General features: G+C 41.2%; 1 protein-coding gene across 4 annotated transcripts in view; it reads right to left on the minus strand.

Moving 5' to 3' along the window:
- LOC124055765 (membrane-associated guanylate kinase, WW and PDZ domain-containing protein 3) overlaps positions 1-18,980 on the minus strand; it is a 117,811-nt gene that overhangs the window by 15,167 nt on the left and 83,664 nt on the right. For all 4 annotated transcript variants that reach the window (XM_046382896.1, XM_046382881.1, XM_046382888.1 and 1 more), the window contains exons 3-9: positions 17,182-17,301; positions 11,766-11,972; positions 8,881-9,049; positions 6,679-6,758; positions 5,803-5,860; positions 4,535-4,641; positions 216-407 (exon numbers count right to left, since the gene is read on the minus strand). In XM_046382896.1, the coding sequence (XP_046238852.1) occupies positions 216-407; positions 4,535-4,641; positions 5,803-5,860; positions 6,679-6,758; positions 8,881-9,049; positions 11,766-11,972; positions 17,182-17,301 (933 nt within the window). The remainder of the gene's footprint in view (positions 1-215; positions 408-4,534; positions 4,642-5,802; positions 5,861-6,678; positions 6,759-8,880; positions 9,050-11,765; positions 11,973-17,181; positions 17,302-18,980) is intronic.

An 18,980-nucleotide genomic window follows, 5' to 3' on the forward strand; every position in this document is an offset into this window, starting at 1 on the left:
GTTAAGTGAACATGACAAAAAAAGTAAAATTAAAATTAACACCTCCAGACGAATGGATGCAGCACACTGTAACATCACAGTTACAAATGCACAGATTTTCCAGCCAGCTAAATGAGATTTTAGTCTTCATCTGAACAGGAATACCCCCTCTATCTTGTCCACTTGTGTGGTGACTCTTGAAACAGTGTGTATACATCTGCAGAGGCTTTGCTCACCAGATGCCATCTTGTTGTCGTGGGCAGCAGGGCCATCGCCGAGTACATTTTTCACTTGCAGAAACTCATCTGTGCGGTCACCTCCGATGATGGTGAATCCAAATCCCTGGGAGCCTTTTTTCAGTGCTGTGTGATACATCTCACCTTTCAGTTGGCTGGGGTCTGCAGTGAAGCCTGACACACCTCCCTTACCTGCAAACAAAGTGCACGTGTGGAAAAAGCGGACGGGGAAGGGTGTGTGCTTTAGAGAGAAAGCCCGAATGACAAGCTGTCATTTTCCTCAAATGAGCAAAATCTCCAAACAGAGCTCGAAGTCAAATGTGGCAACACTGGCTAGTAAATTCATATTCAAATTCATACGCTTGAAAGACAGCAAAACCCATCCATGTCTACATTGAACATCAATTATATGCATTACGTGCTGTGGATCAACACTGTAATTCCTCATTTCTAATTAACAGGCATGGTGTACATGCCTAAACTAGATTTAGCTATCAACAGAGACTTTTCCGTAGAGCCCTGATGAGAAAGGAGCGTAAACAGACAGATAAAATAACATATAAAGTCAGATTTATGGGCCAATTTACTTGTTAACTGTTAAGTGCTTCCTCAGATTACAAAACTGCAGAGTAGAACGGTGATATAACGTCCCTGACAGTATCCAATTTAGCACAATGTCCTCTCTTATCCCCTTCATACTGGAGTCAGGGACTCAAAAAAAGGAGGTTTGTCAGTGTAGACTTTTTATAACTTGAGTAAGGAACAACTTAAGGTCAGTGGCAACATCAATATGGACCAGCAGCTTTGCTGTGGCATACGCAATACACTAGATAACCAACTGTCAGGGTCACACTGCATTAAACTGAGCAGCGTCCCTATCTGGCATTACTGTGGTATCAGCACTTTAGATCATGGACACCATTTTTTTTCCTTGCTGCCTGATGGTCTCTGGCCTGGGCCACATTATAGCTCCAACTGAAAAGTAAGAAAACTGAGGGCAGGCGGTGACAAATGATGCACACCTTAGTGACTGTGCTGTATATTGAGAAAATGTGAAGTGGCAGTCTGTCTCTGGGATGCAAGAAGTACCAGTGTACAGTTAGAAAATAATCTGTCAGTTTTTAAAAGAAGCTGTCAGGTTTTTTTATATTTAAAGTTGAATGATCTGCAGCAAAATCACCCAAATGAAAAATATGCAGTGAACAAAGTAATATTAGTTATCAGATCTGTTTTATATTATTATTATTATTATTTATATATACTACATAAAATGTCCAAGAGTATCCACTGCGTTTAAATGGTTTTGACAGAACACGAAATCAACAATCTAATAGATTTAAAAAAAGAAAAAAAAGTAGTGGAATTTGTCAAGGTTTTCGGGTTTAGTTTAGTTGTTTGTTTAGTTTAGTTGTTTCTTGTTTAATTTTGCATTACACCTCCTGTCAATGTGTTTTCCCCACCAGCAATCTAATCTATCCCCCCAAGCTCATTCATTCCTACAGATGATGTAAATATGCAAGTCATTGTTTCATTTATAAAAGAGACTAACGCAGCTGGTCTCTGTAGTAAAAATTGCATTTGTTTGGGACTATTTTCAGCCACAATTATTGCACCAATGAATATTTGGGTATGTGGAACTGACTCAAACTACAGAGTGTGTATTCATGGTAACAAAGGAACATCACATCACCCAGTGCAATGTTGTGACTTACTTATGTGTTTTTAATTGTTTCTGAACTGATGTCTATGATCCAGAAGGAGAACGGATGTTGCTGCTTTTGGTCTTTTTATGATGTTTGTTAACAGTGAAGAAAATAACAGCTTATCATCAGCCTTTAAGGTAAGCAGTTTAACATGAAGTAAAAGCACCCTTGAATTTACACTTGCCTCTTTTACTTGATTTTTGGTGGTGTTTTTTTTAAGAGTGCATCAATATATCTGTATTCCTCACCCGAAAACTGCTCTGTGTATGCAAATCTGAAGTTTCATTCCACCTCTTTAATCTCTGTTGGACATGATGACTGGCCAGTGAATTCCAATTACAAGAATTCCAATTACAAATTGTCCATTTCCATATATGCTTGTCAGAATCACAACATGGCTTTCTAGTTTGGCTGGAGGGTAACAACTGGCCATTTTCCCTCTCATTTCCTTCAGTTTTAAAAACACTCTATAACTTTTGGGGGTATGTGTGGGGAATTTAAATGCAGGCACTTTCATACTATTCGGTGGTTCAGCAGACATAAATATCCGCCGCAGACATGAGTGGGTGTGAATGACTGTAACTTATCGCACTGAGCGTGGACTCCAGATGTCCACACTGTCGCATGGATCAAGCAAAGCTCATTTACATAATCACATTCAAATTGCTTGATAAACTCAACACGGAATGTTTTTTGCTCTTCCCCCCACTGAGAGCTGAAATAAACATTTCCCTGCACGTTTGTGTGTGAAGAAACAGACAGATGTAATGGAGGGAAAATGATGCGCAGGGAGGAAATGAGTGTAACGTGTGCGAGCCTGTGCTTGTGTGGGAGAGTCCAAGGAAGGTCTCTGTGCCAGTGTTTGTAGGCAGAGTTTGAAAGCCAAAGGCAGACAAAAACATCGAATCCACCGCATCAAAAAACCATGGTTTTTGATTTTGTGTGACTCAACTGTGTGTAAATCTCCAGTGACGCTATTTAGCATAATTGGGAAGACATCTTTCAAACTACATCAATGGATCAACAGCAGCTGCTGTTTACAAAGATGCACCTTGAACAACAGAATTTAAAAATGACTGTCATTGCAAGGCCAAGAGTTGACTAACAGGGAAAGTACCAAGCATACACTGTGCTCAACCAATCGGAGCAAAGTAGACACTGAACACATGTGGGCCCTATGCCTGGTATGTTGGCTAGCTGACAAAAACCTTTGCTGGTTTAGCTGTAAAAACACCTCATATTCAAAGGGCCTCAACATTGCTAATATTCAATAGATAGATTATAACAAATCGTTACTGTGATAAGAATAAGAAAGATTTAAATAGTTAATTGAACTTTTTAACAAATACTGATTAATTCATAGGGGTATTTGTATGCATCTTATTTGAGTTTTCTTAAAAAATCCTTGGGAATGTTGCAAAGCTATAAACATTTGAATCCTAGCCTGAGGTGTAACCGTCATCTGATGATGCTTTGGTTTCATCATAGCAACTGTCTGGCAGCTCACTCAGTTGTGTAATCAGTAATCAGGGGTAAGGTGGCGGTTTCCTCAGTCCTCACACACCTGAACAGAGAAATGTCTGATTTTGCTTGGTCTCTCTGACGTGCTGTACCACCAGCTGTTCCCACGTGTGCCGCTGAAAGCCGGCCTCCTCCCCTGTCTGCCCTCTCTCACTCCCTGAAACCCTGCCAGGGCTACAAGCCTGTCTCCACCGCTGCAGCGCTGTAATCTATTATCCATTGTAATGAAAACATACTTAATTCATATTGTTTATTGCAGGAGAAAAATGGCTTGTCAACCTAAAGAACTGAATGTTACTGCAGTGCTGACAAAAACTTGTATTATATGAGGGGAAGAGGGAAGAAAAGGCTCATTTTAACAATCTATTGTTGTTTGAGGCTAACTGAAGGTTGACACTTTCTGGTGACCTTGAATGAAATGATGGCTGTTTTGTGTTTTCAGAAAACATATTTATCACATCACAATAACTGAGGTGAAAAGGCCCACTGTACAGAGCCTAACCCAAAGCAGTTAACTATATAACTATATACAATTATATAACTAACTATACAATTAATTACTAATTATATAACTAACTATACAATTATGTATAAGACAGTAAGCTGATGCTGATGTCCTGAGCAATTACAGCGAATACAGCAACGGAACTCAGGGAAAAATGTACACAACTAAAAAAAGCAAACTATTTCTGTAGTTCTTGAATATCATTCATAATAGAAGTAGACAGCTGGAGACTCATCATTTTAGATCATTCAGTCTAACTAGAATTTCTAGTGGTGGCAGACAATGACTAAGTTAAGTAAACCAGAAAGCTGGTGAAGTAAGAATAATGTAGTTATACATGTTTTTGCATGTCTTATAAACCTGAAAGAGACATCAAAGCCTATAGACAATGACCTTTATAAGGTCACTGTCCGGTGAGGTGGACCTGCAATGTGGTAGTTGCAGGTTTCTGCGTGTGCAAAGTCTAATTCTGTGTGTCCTTTACTCAACTCCCTTAGCTATGACATGCTGGAGGTTTTTGTTTTGTCTCTTGACAATCTAAATAGACAGGAAGTTGAGGAGGGGAACATGTTCAACAGCGCAGCTCTTACCTTGGGAGGATGTTGCTGCAGCTTGATGAATCGCAGCCGTCTCCTGGCTCAGCTTCTTTTTGGCCTCCAGGACTGGGTTCTCAAACTGGGTTTTCTGGTTGATGTGGCTGCAACATGAAGAGATTTTAGAGAAGAAACTTCCAAACACACACACAAACACACACACACACGCACATAAACCTCTGACTTATTGAGCTTACTGCACCATTTTCCTCAATTAATTATGTATGCTCTTTCCCTATAAAGCACCATGATTATCTAATAGAGGGATTCTATAGTGGCGCCATTATAAATACATTCATAAACACAGCACACAGACAGTAAAGACTGTCTTGCCTCCTCTTTGTGTGGGGAAACTACTATGGCTTTTAGCAATTTAATATTGTGGGAAATGAACCTCCCGACTGCCAGCAACATCCTGTTCCTCTACAACAAGGTAAACAGCCTGTTGTCCCCCTGGCATAAAACCACAGCCATTGTTTCACAGGGAGCTCATTTCAAGCTAAAACACTGGCAGCTACAAGTTCCATTGACTCTCCTTGTCCAAACAGTGAGAGTTTCTCTCTCGTGCCACTTCTACCTAGAAGGGATCCTTCTGCAGGCTGAGCAATAAAACGACGTGAGCATTCCCATTTTCTTTTCATCACAACAGATTGCTACCTCTCCTTCCAGCCCGACTCTCCTCCCTTCATGCATTCTAGTAGAAATCTCCCCACTCTTCTCTACTGCTATTACAATGGCCATGTTTCAATGACTTCCTGCTGCGGCGGTGAACATAAAAACTCATTTTGCACATGGACAAATGTACAAACAGTACGGAGAGACATATATACAGGCTCACATTCTATACACTCACTTATTGCAAAAACACTGACAGGGCACTGCAAGGGCACAGCCAGTGTTGTGTTCACATACAGGTCACATACAGGCAATGTTTCCCACAGAGTTTCATTTTGCCACCCACTGATAAACAATGGGAAAATCCCATTTAGAATCTTCAACTGTGTTGCTCACACAAGATAAACAAAATGAGCCACATGCAACATCCTTTTGTTTATTTTTAGATCGTATTGATTTATGTCCGTCCGGTGCTAATGTACACTAAAAGGTGTAATATGCACCTTTGCTCTGATCCCTCTGGTTAAATGCATTTGTGTGTTATATTTGTGTGTGCATATCTGCAAGGAACAAGTGTAAAACAGCAGTTGATAATGGCTTATGCTGGCAGCTTGGTAAACTGCATATATCAATAAATCGATAAAACTTACTCAACATAGTATGTGCCGTACTGTGGATCGTCAATTTCCTCCCAGCCGTAAGGTAACTCTGCAAAAAGAAAAGAGTATGCCATTGTGTTGTTGAAGGATGCAAATGTGGAGCACACATACAGATAACAGAATGAAGAAGTGGAAGAGCAGGTGCAACATTTACTAGACGATATCTGGGAGTTGCAACCCATTCAACATGGTGGTGAGGTACAATCCGTAGTTACCAGAGTAACTCTTCCCCCTGACTGGAATGTTTAGCAAAAGAAAATAACCATGAAAATATCCTACAATAATTTAGTGAACATTTCTGTGTCTTCAACATGCAGGCCGGCTGAAATGGCTAATGTACATCATGCCCTGATGAGCATATCAGGCATAGGGAAAGAAAAGAGAGAGAGAGAAGAGCTCTTCACGCAAGAGAGAGCTTTGGAGTTGCTTTTCAGAAGCAACACACCAACTAGCTTTTTGTTCGCCTGTAAAAATCCATTAAAACCCGGCTGGAAGGGTCCCACTCTTTCAGTCATGACCGCTCTCTGTCTCTGCTTGCACTTAGGGCCACATTAGCATCCTGGGGATACAAAAGCACGTGTGGAATTCCTCAAAGTATCCGCCAGCCCTACATTTCCGAAAAATTAGGCCACGTGACTATGATGCCCCAGGTTACTCTTAGGTGACATGTAATTTCAAAGAGAAGTCAGGCAGTCATATTTTACTCTGGCTGATTATTTAATTAAATATGTGAAAATGTGTGAAATGATGGATCATCTAATCTGGGGCATACACAATGGAGGTATGCCCTAATGTCAACGCATGTGCAGCAGTTAATGGAATGACTGTACGCTCGAGTAGACCAGCTGAGTAGTGCAGTCTGCATACCTCCATCCTCACACTTCTCAGGGGGCTTCGCCTTCTTTGCCAAGCGGGGGTCCAGCCATGTGGTCGTCTTGGTATTGTGACTGTGGAGTGCAAAAAGCAGCCAGTAAATACCAGCAATAAAGACCTGCGCCAGCAGAGACAGTGCTGCTGTGGCACACATAGCCAACCATTGTCGGCAACCATTTTCTCTTTTGTGATGTGCTCTCGTGCACATGGGTAAGTGGATTCACCAACAAACATCTAATCCACTGGTTTACATTGAGCTGTCACTTTACCGTGTTCATGGTTAGGTGTCCTTTTCAGAGGGGAGAAAAAAACCCTCTGAATGTGAAACACGACAAACTCGTTTATCCTCAAACGTGTTGAGCAACTGGGGTGTGTAATCAGGAGGAAAATCACAATGGTCTTCTGATATCTTCAGAGACAAGTGGCTTACAGCCAAATATGACTAAAACACACAGGCTTGCACACCCACACGTGTGCATGTATGCACATACTGTTACACATATAGGCTTCCTACAGAGATTTGTTTACTTTGCTCTTAAATCCAAGTATGGATTGGTTTAACGCAGATCCCAGCATGTCTTTATGTGGGTAAAGAAACCAACAGACTATAGGAGTGGGAATAAATTTGAGTATCTATAGCTTCCAGAAGCTCTGAGCTTCATGTAGTGTGGAGCCTAGATTCATCTGAAGCCTTGTCACTCAAGTTTGTTGCTGTGGAGGACTAGTATGTGTATACTGTACCCAGTTCACTCTTTCTTTCCCATGTATGTGAATGTTTTGTTTTTTAGCTGGCATTTTTTAATCTTTCAGTGATGAGGGAAGGTGTGACTTGTAGATCACAAACCCATCATTACACAACCAGGATCAAACCTAACCCTTCTGTTGAGCTCATTAGATACTGGCAGGAACATTTATCTGTGTTTCATTATGCATAAGGATGATAGCAGTTAATACAATGCTGTGCAACATCAGATATTCAAACAACACTTTAATTTTTAACAAGTCTTGGATGTCACATACCTCACTGCAGTTGTAAGATGACATAATTAACAACAAGTAACAACAATCAAGTCATTGCTTGCCCTAAATTTCAACATCATCGTTACCCAGCATACAGATTGTACTACACCTGATAGAACTAATATCATATTTACCTCTAACCTCACCTAACTGTTACGGCTTATGATCATTCTAATCAAAACCTCAACCCCATTGGTACCTACTGACAACTACTACTACTGTAAACAACAGCTTACAATAAAAATAGCTTAAATTGTACAAGAGCATGCTAACTAATTTGCTAAAAATAATTACACTGGGTTAAGTTGCATTTGTTGGGGACTATTTTCAGCTAGAAATTAATATTGTTTTTGCTGTGCTAACATGAATTTGGTGCAGCAGGTCAGTGTTATTTAGGACTCACATGTTGATGGTAATGGAAGAACTTTTCAGCCAGTGCAATGTTGTGGCTCACTGATGTGTTATTGATAGTTTATTGCTAAGAGGCTACCAGCAAATAAATCCTACCTTCATGAAGATTAGAATGTTCAGTTTTAGCTGAAATGGTTTTAGAGAGGCGCACTTCGAGCTGCAGTCAAATTGTATTACCTTATACTGACAGATATTTCTATTATTTTGTTCACACCAGTTATATATGAGGGCAAGCTAAATAACAGTGTTACTTCTCTGTGTAATACGATACAGCTCAACAAGGCAAACTGCAGCCTCCAAAATGACCAAAGAGTTGAAACACCTCTCTAAAACAGTCCCAACAGCTACTAAACATTAAAACTTCCATGAAGGTAGGATTTATTGCAGGAATGTATTTATGAATGAATTTATTACAGTGTATTAGTTTTAGCACGGTGTAAGTAACAAAAAACTCATCTGTTACTATGCCTGTCCTAAGCAGAATGTAAACCACAGCTAAAGCACAATTTTATCAGGCTATCTGCTGTTGAAACTGCACAACCTTAGTATAGATGGCAATGAGATATGAGATATTATTTATAATATATAAATTTATAATTTAAAGATATACTGTCTAACATCTTGTCTGACATATAGTGAGCCATTAATTAAGATTAAATCGCTCTTATATAGATGAATTTCTGTGTATATTAATCAGTTAGGTGGCTGACCAATTGTTTGAGCACTAAATGGTCACATGACCCATAAGCTGTGTCTTTCACTTACTCGATGAAGTAGACCATGCCGGTCTCAGTGTAAGCCATCTCCCAGTTAAGGGGCAGGGGCTCCAGGCTGTCATCGCGGGGGAGAGAGCTCCATGTGCGGAAGTCCATGGTGCTGCTGGACTGGGTATAGCTGGGCACTGCTTTCCTCCAGTCTGCCCCCTCTTTGTGATCTGGAGACAGCGAGAGAGCGGTTAAAGGGGGGAAAATGGGGAAAACAGAGCACACAGAGTGGAAGGTTAGCTTGCAGGAACACCTCTGTCTTCCTATTTCCTGCCCGCTGCAGGGGAGAGGTTGTCACCCATATGATTTACATTTGAGTGAGTATGTGTGTGTTCACCAAAGGGCTGTTTTGCATTTGCATGTGCACACAGTGTTAATGCTTATACCTCTGTGTGCATGTACATTCCCCGCGGGTTACAATGAGCATCACAGGGATTCATGTTAGAAAGGGCCATTTGAGCCCCAAGGCCGTTTCTGTATGTTAACACTTCACTGCTGCTCTTCACATACATTGTAGACACTCCCCTTTAATGAGAAACTGCTCTACAATGAACATGAAACGTACAACAAGGGCCCTGTTAATTCTCTAAGCACTTCATGCTTTCTCTCAAAAGATGGTTATAAAGGGATGAAACACAAGTGCTTTTCATCCTTTTCTTTTTATGTGGAGCTAACCTCCTCACAACAGAGGATGATGCCAAAAGATGTTACACACCGCACAATAAAGCACTTCTGACGTATTTCCTGAAGATCTTGTGAATTTTAGATTGAATATATAATTGCGAAAAATCAAACCACAGAATCCCTCAGCAGCATGAACATGGTGGTTATTTGCAGTATCTACAACACACTTTCTTCTTTTGCCTTGCTGATCAAAAACACACACTTGTGCTTTGTGTTTAAGAGTTCACAGGAGGGTGAGGGCCCTCTCAACAAAGATGGGTTATAGAAGGGCTGCAGGGGAGTGGGGGTGGGGGAGGGCAGTGTGTGATAAGGACAGTCTGAGCAGAGATGGGCAAAGCTGCAGTCAAATGTTCAGAGACTTAGAGCTCACATTTTCCATTACCTTCTTTTTTTTCCATTCGACCATAACTGTGCCCATCTATGGCTGGTCTGAGACCTGCCTGCCACAGCTGTGGGCTGTAGGAGAGCAGTCATTTGTGACTGGTTTCTTTCCATAAAAAGAACTCCTGGATGTCTGGGCATCATTTTGTGTTTGATTTCAATATGACAGAGCGGTTGGGTAAACAGACGTTGGATTTGTGTGAATCCTTTGTACAGCTGAGCAAGCAGCATTTGAGCCGTGGCTGTCAAAACACTGTTTCATTCTGCACAAGAAGAAAAAAAAAACCATTTTGAGCTTGGACTTGCCTCAATGTTAACCCCAATTTTCTTACTACAAAAATCCAGGTATGGTGCTCAGTATGTGACCTATTTCTGTTGCAGGGCTGCTCTCCTCCTGAGCATTAAGGACAGATTTGTTCCTCAGAGCCGAGCAGTTGTCCTGATTGATCACATACACAGTGTTCCACTCTCTGGATGAGACCTTCTCAAGGTGACCTGTAGTGTGGGATACAGCATTTAAGATAACAGTAACAGCATTGGCTCTGGTGGAATAATGAACAGTGCAGCCAGCACATTTGAATATGTGTGTGAATACTGTCACTTTGCAGTGTGTCAGCCATGTACAGTCACAAGTGTATTCAGTGTGTAGTGTGTATTCAAGTGTGTATTCAAAGCATATTTCCTACTTCTGGTATCTAAGCAAGCAGATATTTTGGGTTTATTTGCTTCGGTTTTGAGATGTAACTGTTGACTGTGAGGACAGTGAGATTAGACTTTTATTAATGTCTTATCTGCTGATTATCATCTCAAATTGAAATAATTGATAAATTAATAATAATTATTACTAGAATTTCTCAAGCAATCAATTAATAATTTAGTTTATATAAACAACAACAAAAACATTTCCATTGCAAGTTCCCAGAATGTAAGGTTCCATTTACAAATGTCTTATGTTGTTGCTATGTTGCCATGTAACTGTTCAAAGCCCAAACAAATAGTAGAGGTTACTATAACGTCAGCGAAGAAAAAGGACAGGCATTTTTGTTTAAAAAGATGTAAAGCAGTTATCAATATTGTTCTATATATTCCATATTATAAATTATTTGACTAATCTGTTGAGCTATGATCCAGATCATCTTGGGATCCTGTTACTATTTTTGTAATTTTTCAAAGCTGTGACCCACAGGTGTTATTTGGACCACCTTGTTCCTAGTAACTGAGATCCAACCTGGGATCAGGTCCAAAATTGTGGATCCTTTGATGGCACCATGAGCAAAAATCCACACACCTACCTTGTAACAAAACAAAAACTTTCCCAATATCCGTGGTAAGTTTCAGTCATATGTAATTTGGGTCACGTTTGGTCCCATGTCAGTTTTCAAAGACAAAAAAGTGTATTAAATTGAGCAATGAATTTGAATGAAATTGAGTTTGCAACAGTAGTGACATTTTCCAGTGTGAGCAAACTTCATGTGGAACCTATTTAAGGAAAAAAAAAAAAAAGTGTAAACAGCATTTAATATGAGTGTGCAAAATATTAAAACCTTGACCAACGAATGAGAAACAGATGGCACAAGAGATCTGCTTAGGAGGATGTAGTGAAATCTTTTAATTCTGTTTATGTGAAAGATTGAGATATGCACAAGGTGCTGTTGTGTGCTCTGGGCCCATCAAACTGTACACAATCTGAAGCAAGCCAAAACAAAAGCAAAACACACAGTGACATAACCTATTGTGGCAATTCCACAACCAAAGGACAAACAGAGTATAGCAGAATCTCTGTTATTTAACATGACATTCTGTGCTTTGACATTTACTGACCAGGCAATCCATTGACCAGCGGTGGCCTCTCATCATCATCTTCCTCCTCAGGGACTGCGCTGTCCTTCCTGTCCATCTTACTCACTGAGGTGGTGCGTTTCCTGGGGACCTCACCACCGTAGTCTTCATCAAACAGCACCTGATCCACCAGGTCAGGCTGCACTAGGTTAGGCTCCGCAGGGGGTTTTGGGGTCCCATAGTAGTTACCTTTGAGAGTAAAAGATGGGAACATAATACAACCACAAACAAAGAAGGAGCCACAGAACAGACCAACATGGAAGGAAAAAAGTACAGGGTGCGTGCCATAAACTGATGGAGATCAACCACCATGTCAAACATCACTCTAATTCACAGGATTTAAATCAAAAATCAAATCTCTAAATGTCACACACCAGCACACAACGCTGACTATTTACAAGTTTCAGAGGTCTGCTTCCTCTGCATGATTTTCACGTCTCTTAACCCCCTGCTTTATTTTTCCCCCGATAACTGCACCACGGGGCTGTCATGACTCATGTAACATTAAAATCACTTCACTTGGAACTTGACAGCAACTAATTACACTGATCATTGAATGCAGCAATTATCTATCTCTCAGCTTGCTGTTCTTCCTAATGAAGAAAAACCTTGTGTTACAGATTATAAATATTCAGTGGGATAACCGCCCTCCGTAAAGAGAGTGTAAAACTTTGTTAAATTATTTGCCCATTTAGCTCATGGGTGATCCATCTATGTATAGCTGGTGAACAGGATGTGGAACTCAATTTAGGCACAGAATGAACCATAACTCAACCTCTTAGGGTTAGGGTTATCCATAATGTGTACGCTAATTTGTATCCCTACCATATATTGTGATTATTTGTTAGCTAAATGCTGCTCTGTCGAATGTGTTTACACAATAACATCAAATCAAGTCTTTTCGCCATCTATTTGTAAGGTCAAATATTTAATCGGTTCTTACAATAAGTGATAATCAGATTGGGTTTACTCAGCTAAATCATGATTTCTAACTAGATTAATTAAAGAAAGGGGAGATATACCACTGGGAAATAGGGATTTTCAACAATTTAATTAGCCTCCATAAACTTGATCTTATTTTCATTGTGGACCCAGCTGCGTGTGGGACCGTGTTATGAACCTTTGATGTACTTAAGTATTAACATGCAGACATCACAAATGCAGCACCGTAAGAGGAGAATTTATCAGCTCCAGATCTTTTTATAGCTTGGTACAAAGAAGGAGAGCTGACAAAAGCACACATGCCAGGAAGAACAGGGGACTCTGAGGAACACATCACAGTCATTCCAGCAGCTTTACAGCACGATACAGTAACACCACAACAGCTTTTTTGATAAGTCAGCCCATCTGAAGCACGGCCTCATCTCCTCAGGCGTGCCAACTACAATATGCAGCAAACTGGGTTAATGCAGCTATGCTCATCTTCCTCAAAGCAGCGGGAAAGCTGAGGAGGAAAAGGGGGCTGGATGAAAGCCTACCCCCCTCCCCCCCACCTCCTCACTCCACCCTCTGATGCTCCACTCTGTGTTTACTAAGAGACACTCATCCGCATTTGTCAAAGATGGCTTCATTAACAGGGGTGGCACAACGATAGCAGGGAGAGATTGGGTCTGCTGGCTAATCCCCCACGTCTCCTGCCACAGGCTGACATTCATCAGCCAGACGCTACCTCTGTGATTAATTACTTACAAACATGTCTCTTGGCCCCAGATAAATGTGTGTCGCAGATATAGAGGTGTGTGAAAGCAGCACGTCAGTGAAGATTTGTGGCACCATTTGCCATTATAAATGGAGGGAAGCTCCATAAGCTGATGAGCAGGGGAGCTTGTCCAATGTTACTTGTGATCCTCGTGTCACAGGGTTGATGAGCCAGGAAGAGTGAGCCTTTTCTTTCACTGTGCGTGCAAGCAATTTCATGGTAGTGAAATCAGCTACCAGTAATGAAAAGACTCCTGTTGTCAAGGGCACTATGCAAAAACTACACAAGGTCGTGAGCACATTTTCATCTCATCTTGCTAAGATCATGAAAGGACAGATACATACTCACAGAGGCGCACAACCAGCTACCTGTCACACATTGGTAATAATACATGAATTCTGCACTCTCATTCACATCCAATTTAATCCCCAGCTCTATTCTCCTTCCTTGTTAGAATCTGACTCATTATCACAATGGGGATCCCAAAGCAACAGATTTAAACTGGACCTGGATTTGGCAGAACTTTGTTATCCCTGTTAGCAGATTAGAGATGCCATTTGACTGAAAACACCTCTTTATGTGCAGAGATTAATTTTCCTGGCAGATGTACCTCCAGTCTTGCACTTCACTGCACTGGACTATGCGGCTCTTGTCTGACTGCCCTCTTCTGCTCTCAGAGGATGACCCAACCTGAACCTCAGAGGCGCTGAGACTGAGCAGGGACCAAAAGCCCAGAAAGACTTGCTCTCAGCGCCTGGCGCAGATGGCTGATGAGTCTGCTTGGCAGGCAACCTTGGACCCCTCGGACCAACATGGATCAGCCAGCATGTACCCTACCACTCACAGAGAGCTCACAGAAACACTCTTACTCTGTCCAATGTGCATGTGTGTTGTGTCCTGACCTCTGATCAGCATTTTTGAGAGGAGGTCGGGACTATTATGGACATCGTTGACTGGGTGACTGATAAAAGAGTCAAGTAGAGAGTGTTTCAGTAAAAATATGTGCACAGTATAATAAATGAATGCCACAAATATTTTCTAGGTAGAGAAAAGCCATTATACATGAACCATTAACATAATGAACATTCAGGCTGGTCATTTGGGACTATTAGTAAGACCATTATGCTTAGGTAAGAATCCCATTAGCTCAGTGTCTTGAGTACAACTCATTTACTGTGAACTGATAAACTGAATGTAGTTTACAAGCTCTTCACAGAAGGAATACAACCCACATGACCCAATACAAGAGGATGCCTGACCTTGCTTATTTTCTTCTTTTCAAAGAAAAAAATAAGCTGAACTTCAAGCACAACCAAATGGAGTAAATCCCACTCCTCAATCCAATTACTTCCAGCTCCTCTTTGACTTACTGTGCTGCTAAGAGATCAAGACTCTCTGCAACAGTAGCCATGCAGCGCTTGTGCTAACTGGGTTTTAGAGAAAGAAAAGGGGGTTGGGTAGCCTCTATCAGGGGGTTCAGTTCTCTCTCTCAGGGATAGCATACTGAAACTTCCAACTTTTGAGAAGCTAATCCACACATCTGCATGCAGCCAAGGCAGTCTTGCTTCTACTGCAATGGAGGTTTCCACTGGGAGCTAAAAAGCTCAGCAAGCCTCTATATCAACTCTCTTTCTCCCTAGTACATGCACTTCCTCAATTTGTTATCCAGTTTTTCCTCTCTACCCACGGCCAACCTCTCTATAAAAGGTATAAATCCCTCCTGGCTTTAGTTCAAAGATGAAGGACAGCTCGTGGCAACTTGGCAGTTCCTGAAACCTGATGTTCGAGTTTTTAGATGATCTATCCAGACACAAGGAGAGACAAGATTTGTTCTGTGTGCACGAATGTGCAATAGTGTGCTCATGCGGTGTGTGCGTACCCGTGACTGTGTGCATGCACGTCTAATATTATTGCTGCCACCATGCCATGAGGATGAGGGGTGGGGATGGGGAGTGACACCTGATCACAGGGATCAGAGACTATTGGAAGAACCTGTCTCAACAGGCTCTTTGAAAGTTAGAATATGCACTTCGTCATCTGTAAACGCACAAACAAATACACAGATGCAGGAACAGACTTGTGCACACCAAGAGAAGCCGGACTCAGCCATAAGGCACTTTCTGACCGGATGAGGATTTGACTTTAGCTTTTAATTCTCCATCATACAGGAAGCACGAAACGTGGCTGAATGTGAATGAGAGAACGGTGCAGAAGAGGTCCATTCACATGACCAGAGGTCGTCCATAAAGCATTTATAAAAATCCTCTCCCATTTCACAGCAGCATGGATTTGCAGTAAGAAAGAATGAGCTTAAAGAGAGCGGGCAGATTATCATGTTATTGCCATAATCATTGCGCAATGTGAGAGAAATCCTCCGTTCCAATCCTCTCATGACACACATACACTGCGACCGCCTGACTTTCCAAGACCTCTCAAAGCAGGGCAAGTGATTATGCTCCATTGTAGTATAAGGTGTTAGAAATGGTAAATACTTCAGCTGTTTGCCAAGCTGAAATATCCCTTGCTGTGTAAACTTCTTACTGAGAAGAACATGACCGTGCTTGTCTACTTGTTGTAAAATATCAGTCGCCACTGACATGTTTTCTGCTGTCAAGTGGTGTCAAATGAATTTTTAGAAAAAAACGTTTTTTTTTTCTTTTAAGAGTGAAAAATACAGAGAAGGTTGGATACTTTAAATAGCCCTAAAAGTTCAAGTTCAAGTTTTGGATGCTTGTGATGAGCCAAAGCTTGCTCGATGTGTCTGTGAGAGGGAGGCTGGTTTATCCCATGAATAAAGCATGACTTGAGAGTAAGAACACAGGCGAGACCTCCTGATGTGTGACTGTGCAGCCAGCCGGTGGGATCAGCAGGTTGACTGGTTTACATAAGGTCACCATCAGGTGCTACAGCTGCTAGCATCCTCGCACTCTACAGTGCAAATATCTACTGTCTCTTGGTAAGAACGCACAAAAACACGAGGGACAAATTTCAGAACACAGAGCCTGAATCGGTTGCATGCAAGTGGACGGTTGCTGTTGATTGAGGAAAAAATGAAATTGCAATTGCAAATTTTGTAAATGCTCACCCTGTAATTCAATTTAGTTTTGGGGATTTCAAGAGACAGGCAGCACGTAGAGTACCAAACATACGGCTATGGCCTTAAAATTCACTGTTTAGCCCACTGACCGTGTGAATGCCTGTAACAAACTGCGTACTGCGTACTACAAACGTCACTATCTGCTCGTTGTTTCCGGTTCTAACAAGCTGACTGGTAAAACATTTACTCTTTGATAAATGTAACGTTTATTTTAATCCGTGCTGACAGACTACACTCATGTCCGGGTTTCTCCAGTATTTCCATTTTTATTAAAATATAAAGTCTCCACACTTCATCGCTCAGATCACTCATATCAGGGCCCATTCTGCCCTCAGTGTGGAGAAACTGCATAGCTCATCTGAAGGGCTGTGAGTATCGCTGCTAATCTGACTGTCACCTCCAACAAGTCTTTAATCATGTTTCACCAATCAATACATTTCCTCCAGCTTGTCACATTTCACTAAGGCAGGCTGTAAGTCATTATGACTGCGAATATCGAGCTAACATTCTCTCCATTATAAAGAGTGGTCAGTGTGAATCACGTACATAAATGCATACAGCCACACACACATTTCTCATATAAACACTGTGCTGATACCCACCGTCATAGGTTCCGCTCTCCAGAAGAAGTCCACTCTCCTCCAGTATCCTGAAGTCTCCAACACTGATGAAGTTGTAGTCCACTCCTGGAACCTCCCCATCTCGAGGAAGTCGTGTGGTACCTTGGGAAAAAAGACAAGTATAGACATGACAGAAGTGTAAAAAAATGTTGCTTTTGTGTGGAGATAGCATTTTGGGAGTCTATGAAACAGGCTGTTCATAGCTTAATGATGTTATACCATGCAATGAGTTTGACAGGACTTTGAGGCTTTTCTAAGATTGCAGGCTCTGAGCTGAATTCATGGAAGGCAAACACTTTTAAGGTTTTTGCAAAGCAAGACTAAAATACAACCATTCACACTAGTTTTTTTCTTCCAGTCTTCCACTGTTGACATGTATGCATAATGAGTGCAGTGCCAATCAACTTATTGATGTATTTCAGATGTATTTGGCTATACATTTTTGATAGCATCCCTTAACTGGTACGAAGTTACAAAGGATCCAGTGTTTTTGTGATCTATCTCTGTGCGAAACAACAGTACATTTTTCAAAAGGGTAGTTATCTCATTTTGAAATGAAAACCCAAAAAGACCTTGGTGCCTTCCCATGAAAGATGGATAATTGATGAAGGACTGTGGAGCACTGAGGGGCGTAATTCATTTAATCCTCCATGAGTAACTGCAGCTTCTGCTAACAAGTTATTATTGGGAGGCCTTTGATGTATGGACTGGCTACAGCTGAAATGAAGAAAACAGTTGAGTAAATGAGGGATATGAAATACGATAGAAATATTGGGTTGTTTTGGTTGAGGTTCACTTTCACAGAACGCAGCATCAATGTAAATGACAGGAGGCCATTCTGAGTACAGATTTTACCCCTGTGGTGAAACCACAGTTTATTTCAACACTGATGGGAGTTTTTTTCTTTCCAGGATGAATATCCACAAGGCACAAATGGACACCAAATGATTACATTAGCATGAGGATTATGTAAACCATCTCCCATGAATAAATAAATAGGACTGTGCCATTATTGCACTCAAGGCTAATTAGGTGGCATGTCACCAAACTTGTATACTCCATAGAAATAACCTCAGCTGAATGGGAGGCAGGACAGCAGTTATTTATTGCACAGGAGGCTGAACAAAACGCGCAGCAGGAACCAATCATCAGTGCTACGATCCATGGCAATCTTTGTCGCCTAAATTTACTGTCACCCATCATTATGGAGAAGATTCATTCTTCAGAAAAAAATCCTTTTCAGTCCCCTGGGGACAGGAGGGGGGGGGGGGGGGGGGGGGGGGGGGGGGGGGGCAGTCGGGCTGAGGGTAGGAGGAAGGCTGAGAAACAGCAGTCAATTGCAGGGGTTAACAAAAACAGTAATTTACATTCATGAAACAAAAATTTAAAGGTTATTTAAAGTCTCAAGTTAGCCTAACTTCAGTGCTAAAGGAAATGAGAACATGTTGAGGAGTTGCAAACAGCTAAACGATTCAAATTGCACTAAGATAAAGTATCAGCTAAAGTCAGGAATGTCTTTATGTGAGATGAGTCACAGGGGGATTAGATATCAGGATCAGAGTTTAGGAACTCTTCAATCTTTCATTATTTATATGAAAAAATAATATATAAGGGCATTCACTGATCTGTTTGAGAACAGTATACATTTATTGCACCAAAACAACCTTAAATAGCATATTCTACTTCAGCTACGATGGGATCTCATTGAAATATGTTGCTGCATCCTCTTAGTAGATTTCTTGACACTTGTGGAGTCTGTGCCAATTAGCAGTGAAGCCGCC

The sequence above is a fragment of the Scatophagus argus genome, chromosome 3, assembly GCF_020382885.2.
Source record: "Scatophagus argus isolate fScaArg1 chromosome 3, fScaArg1.pri, whole genome shotgun sequence".
In the NCBI taxonomy this organism is placed as follows: Eukaryota; Metazoa; Chordata; class Actinopteri; family Scatophagidae; genus Scatophagus; species Scatophagus argus.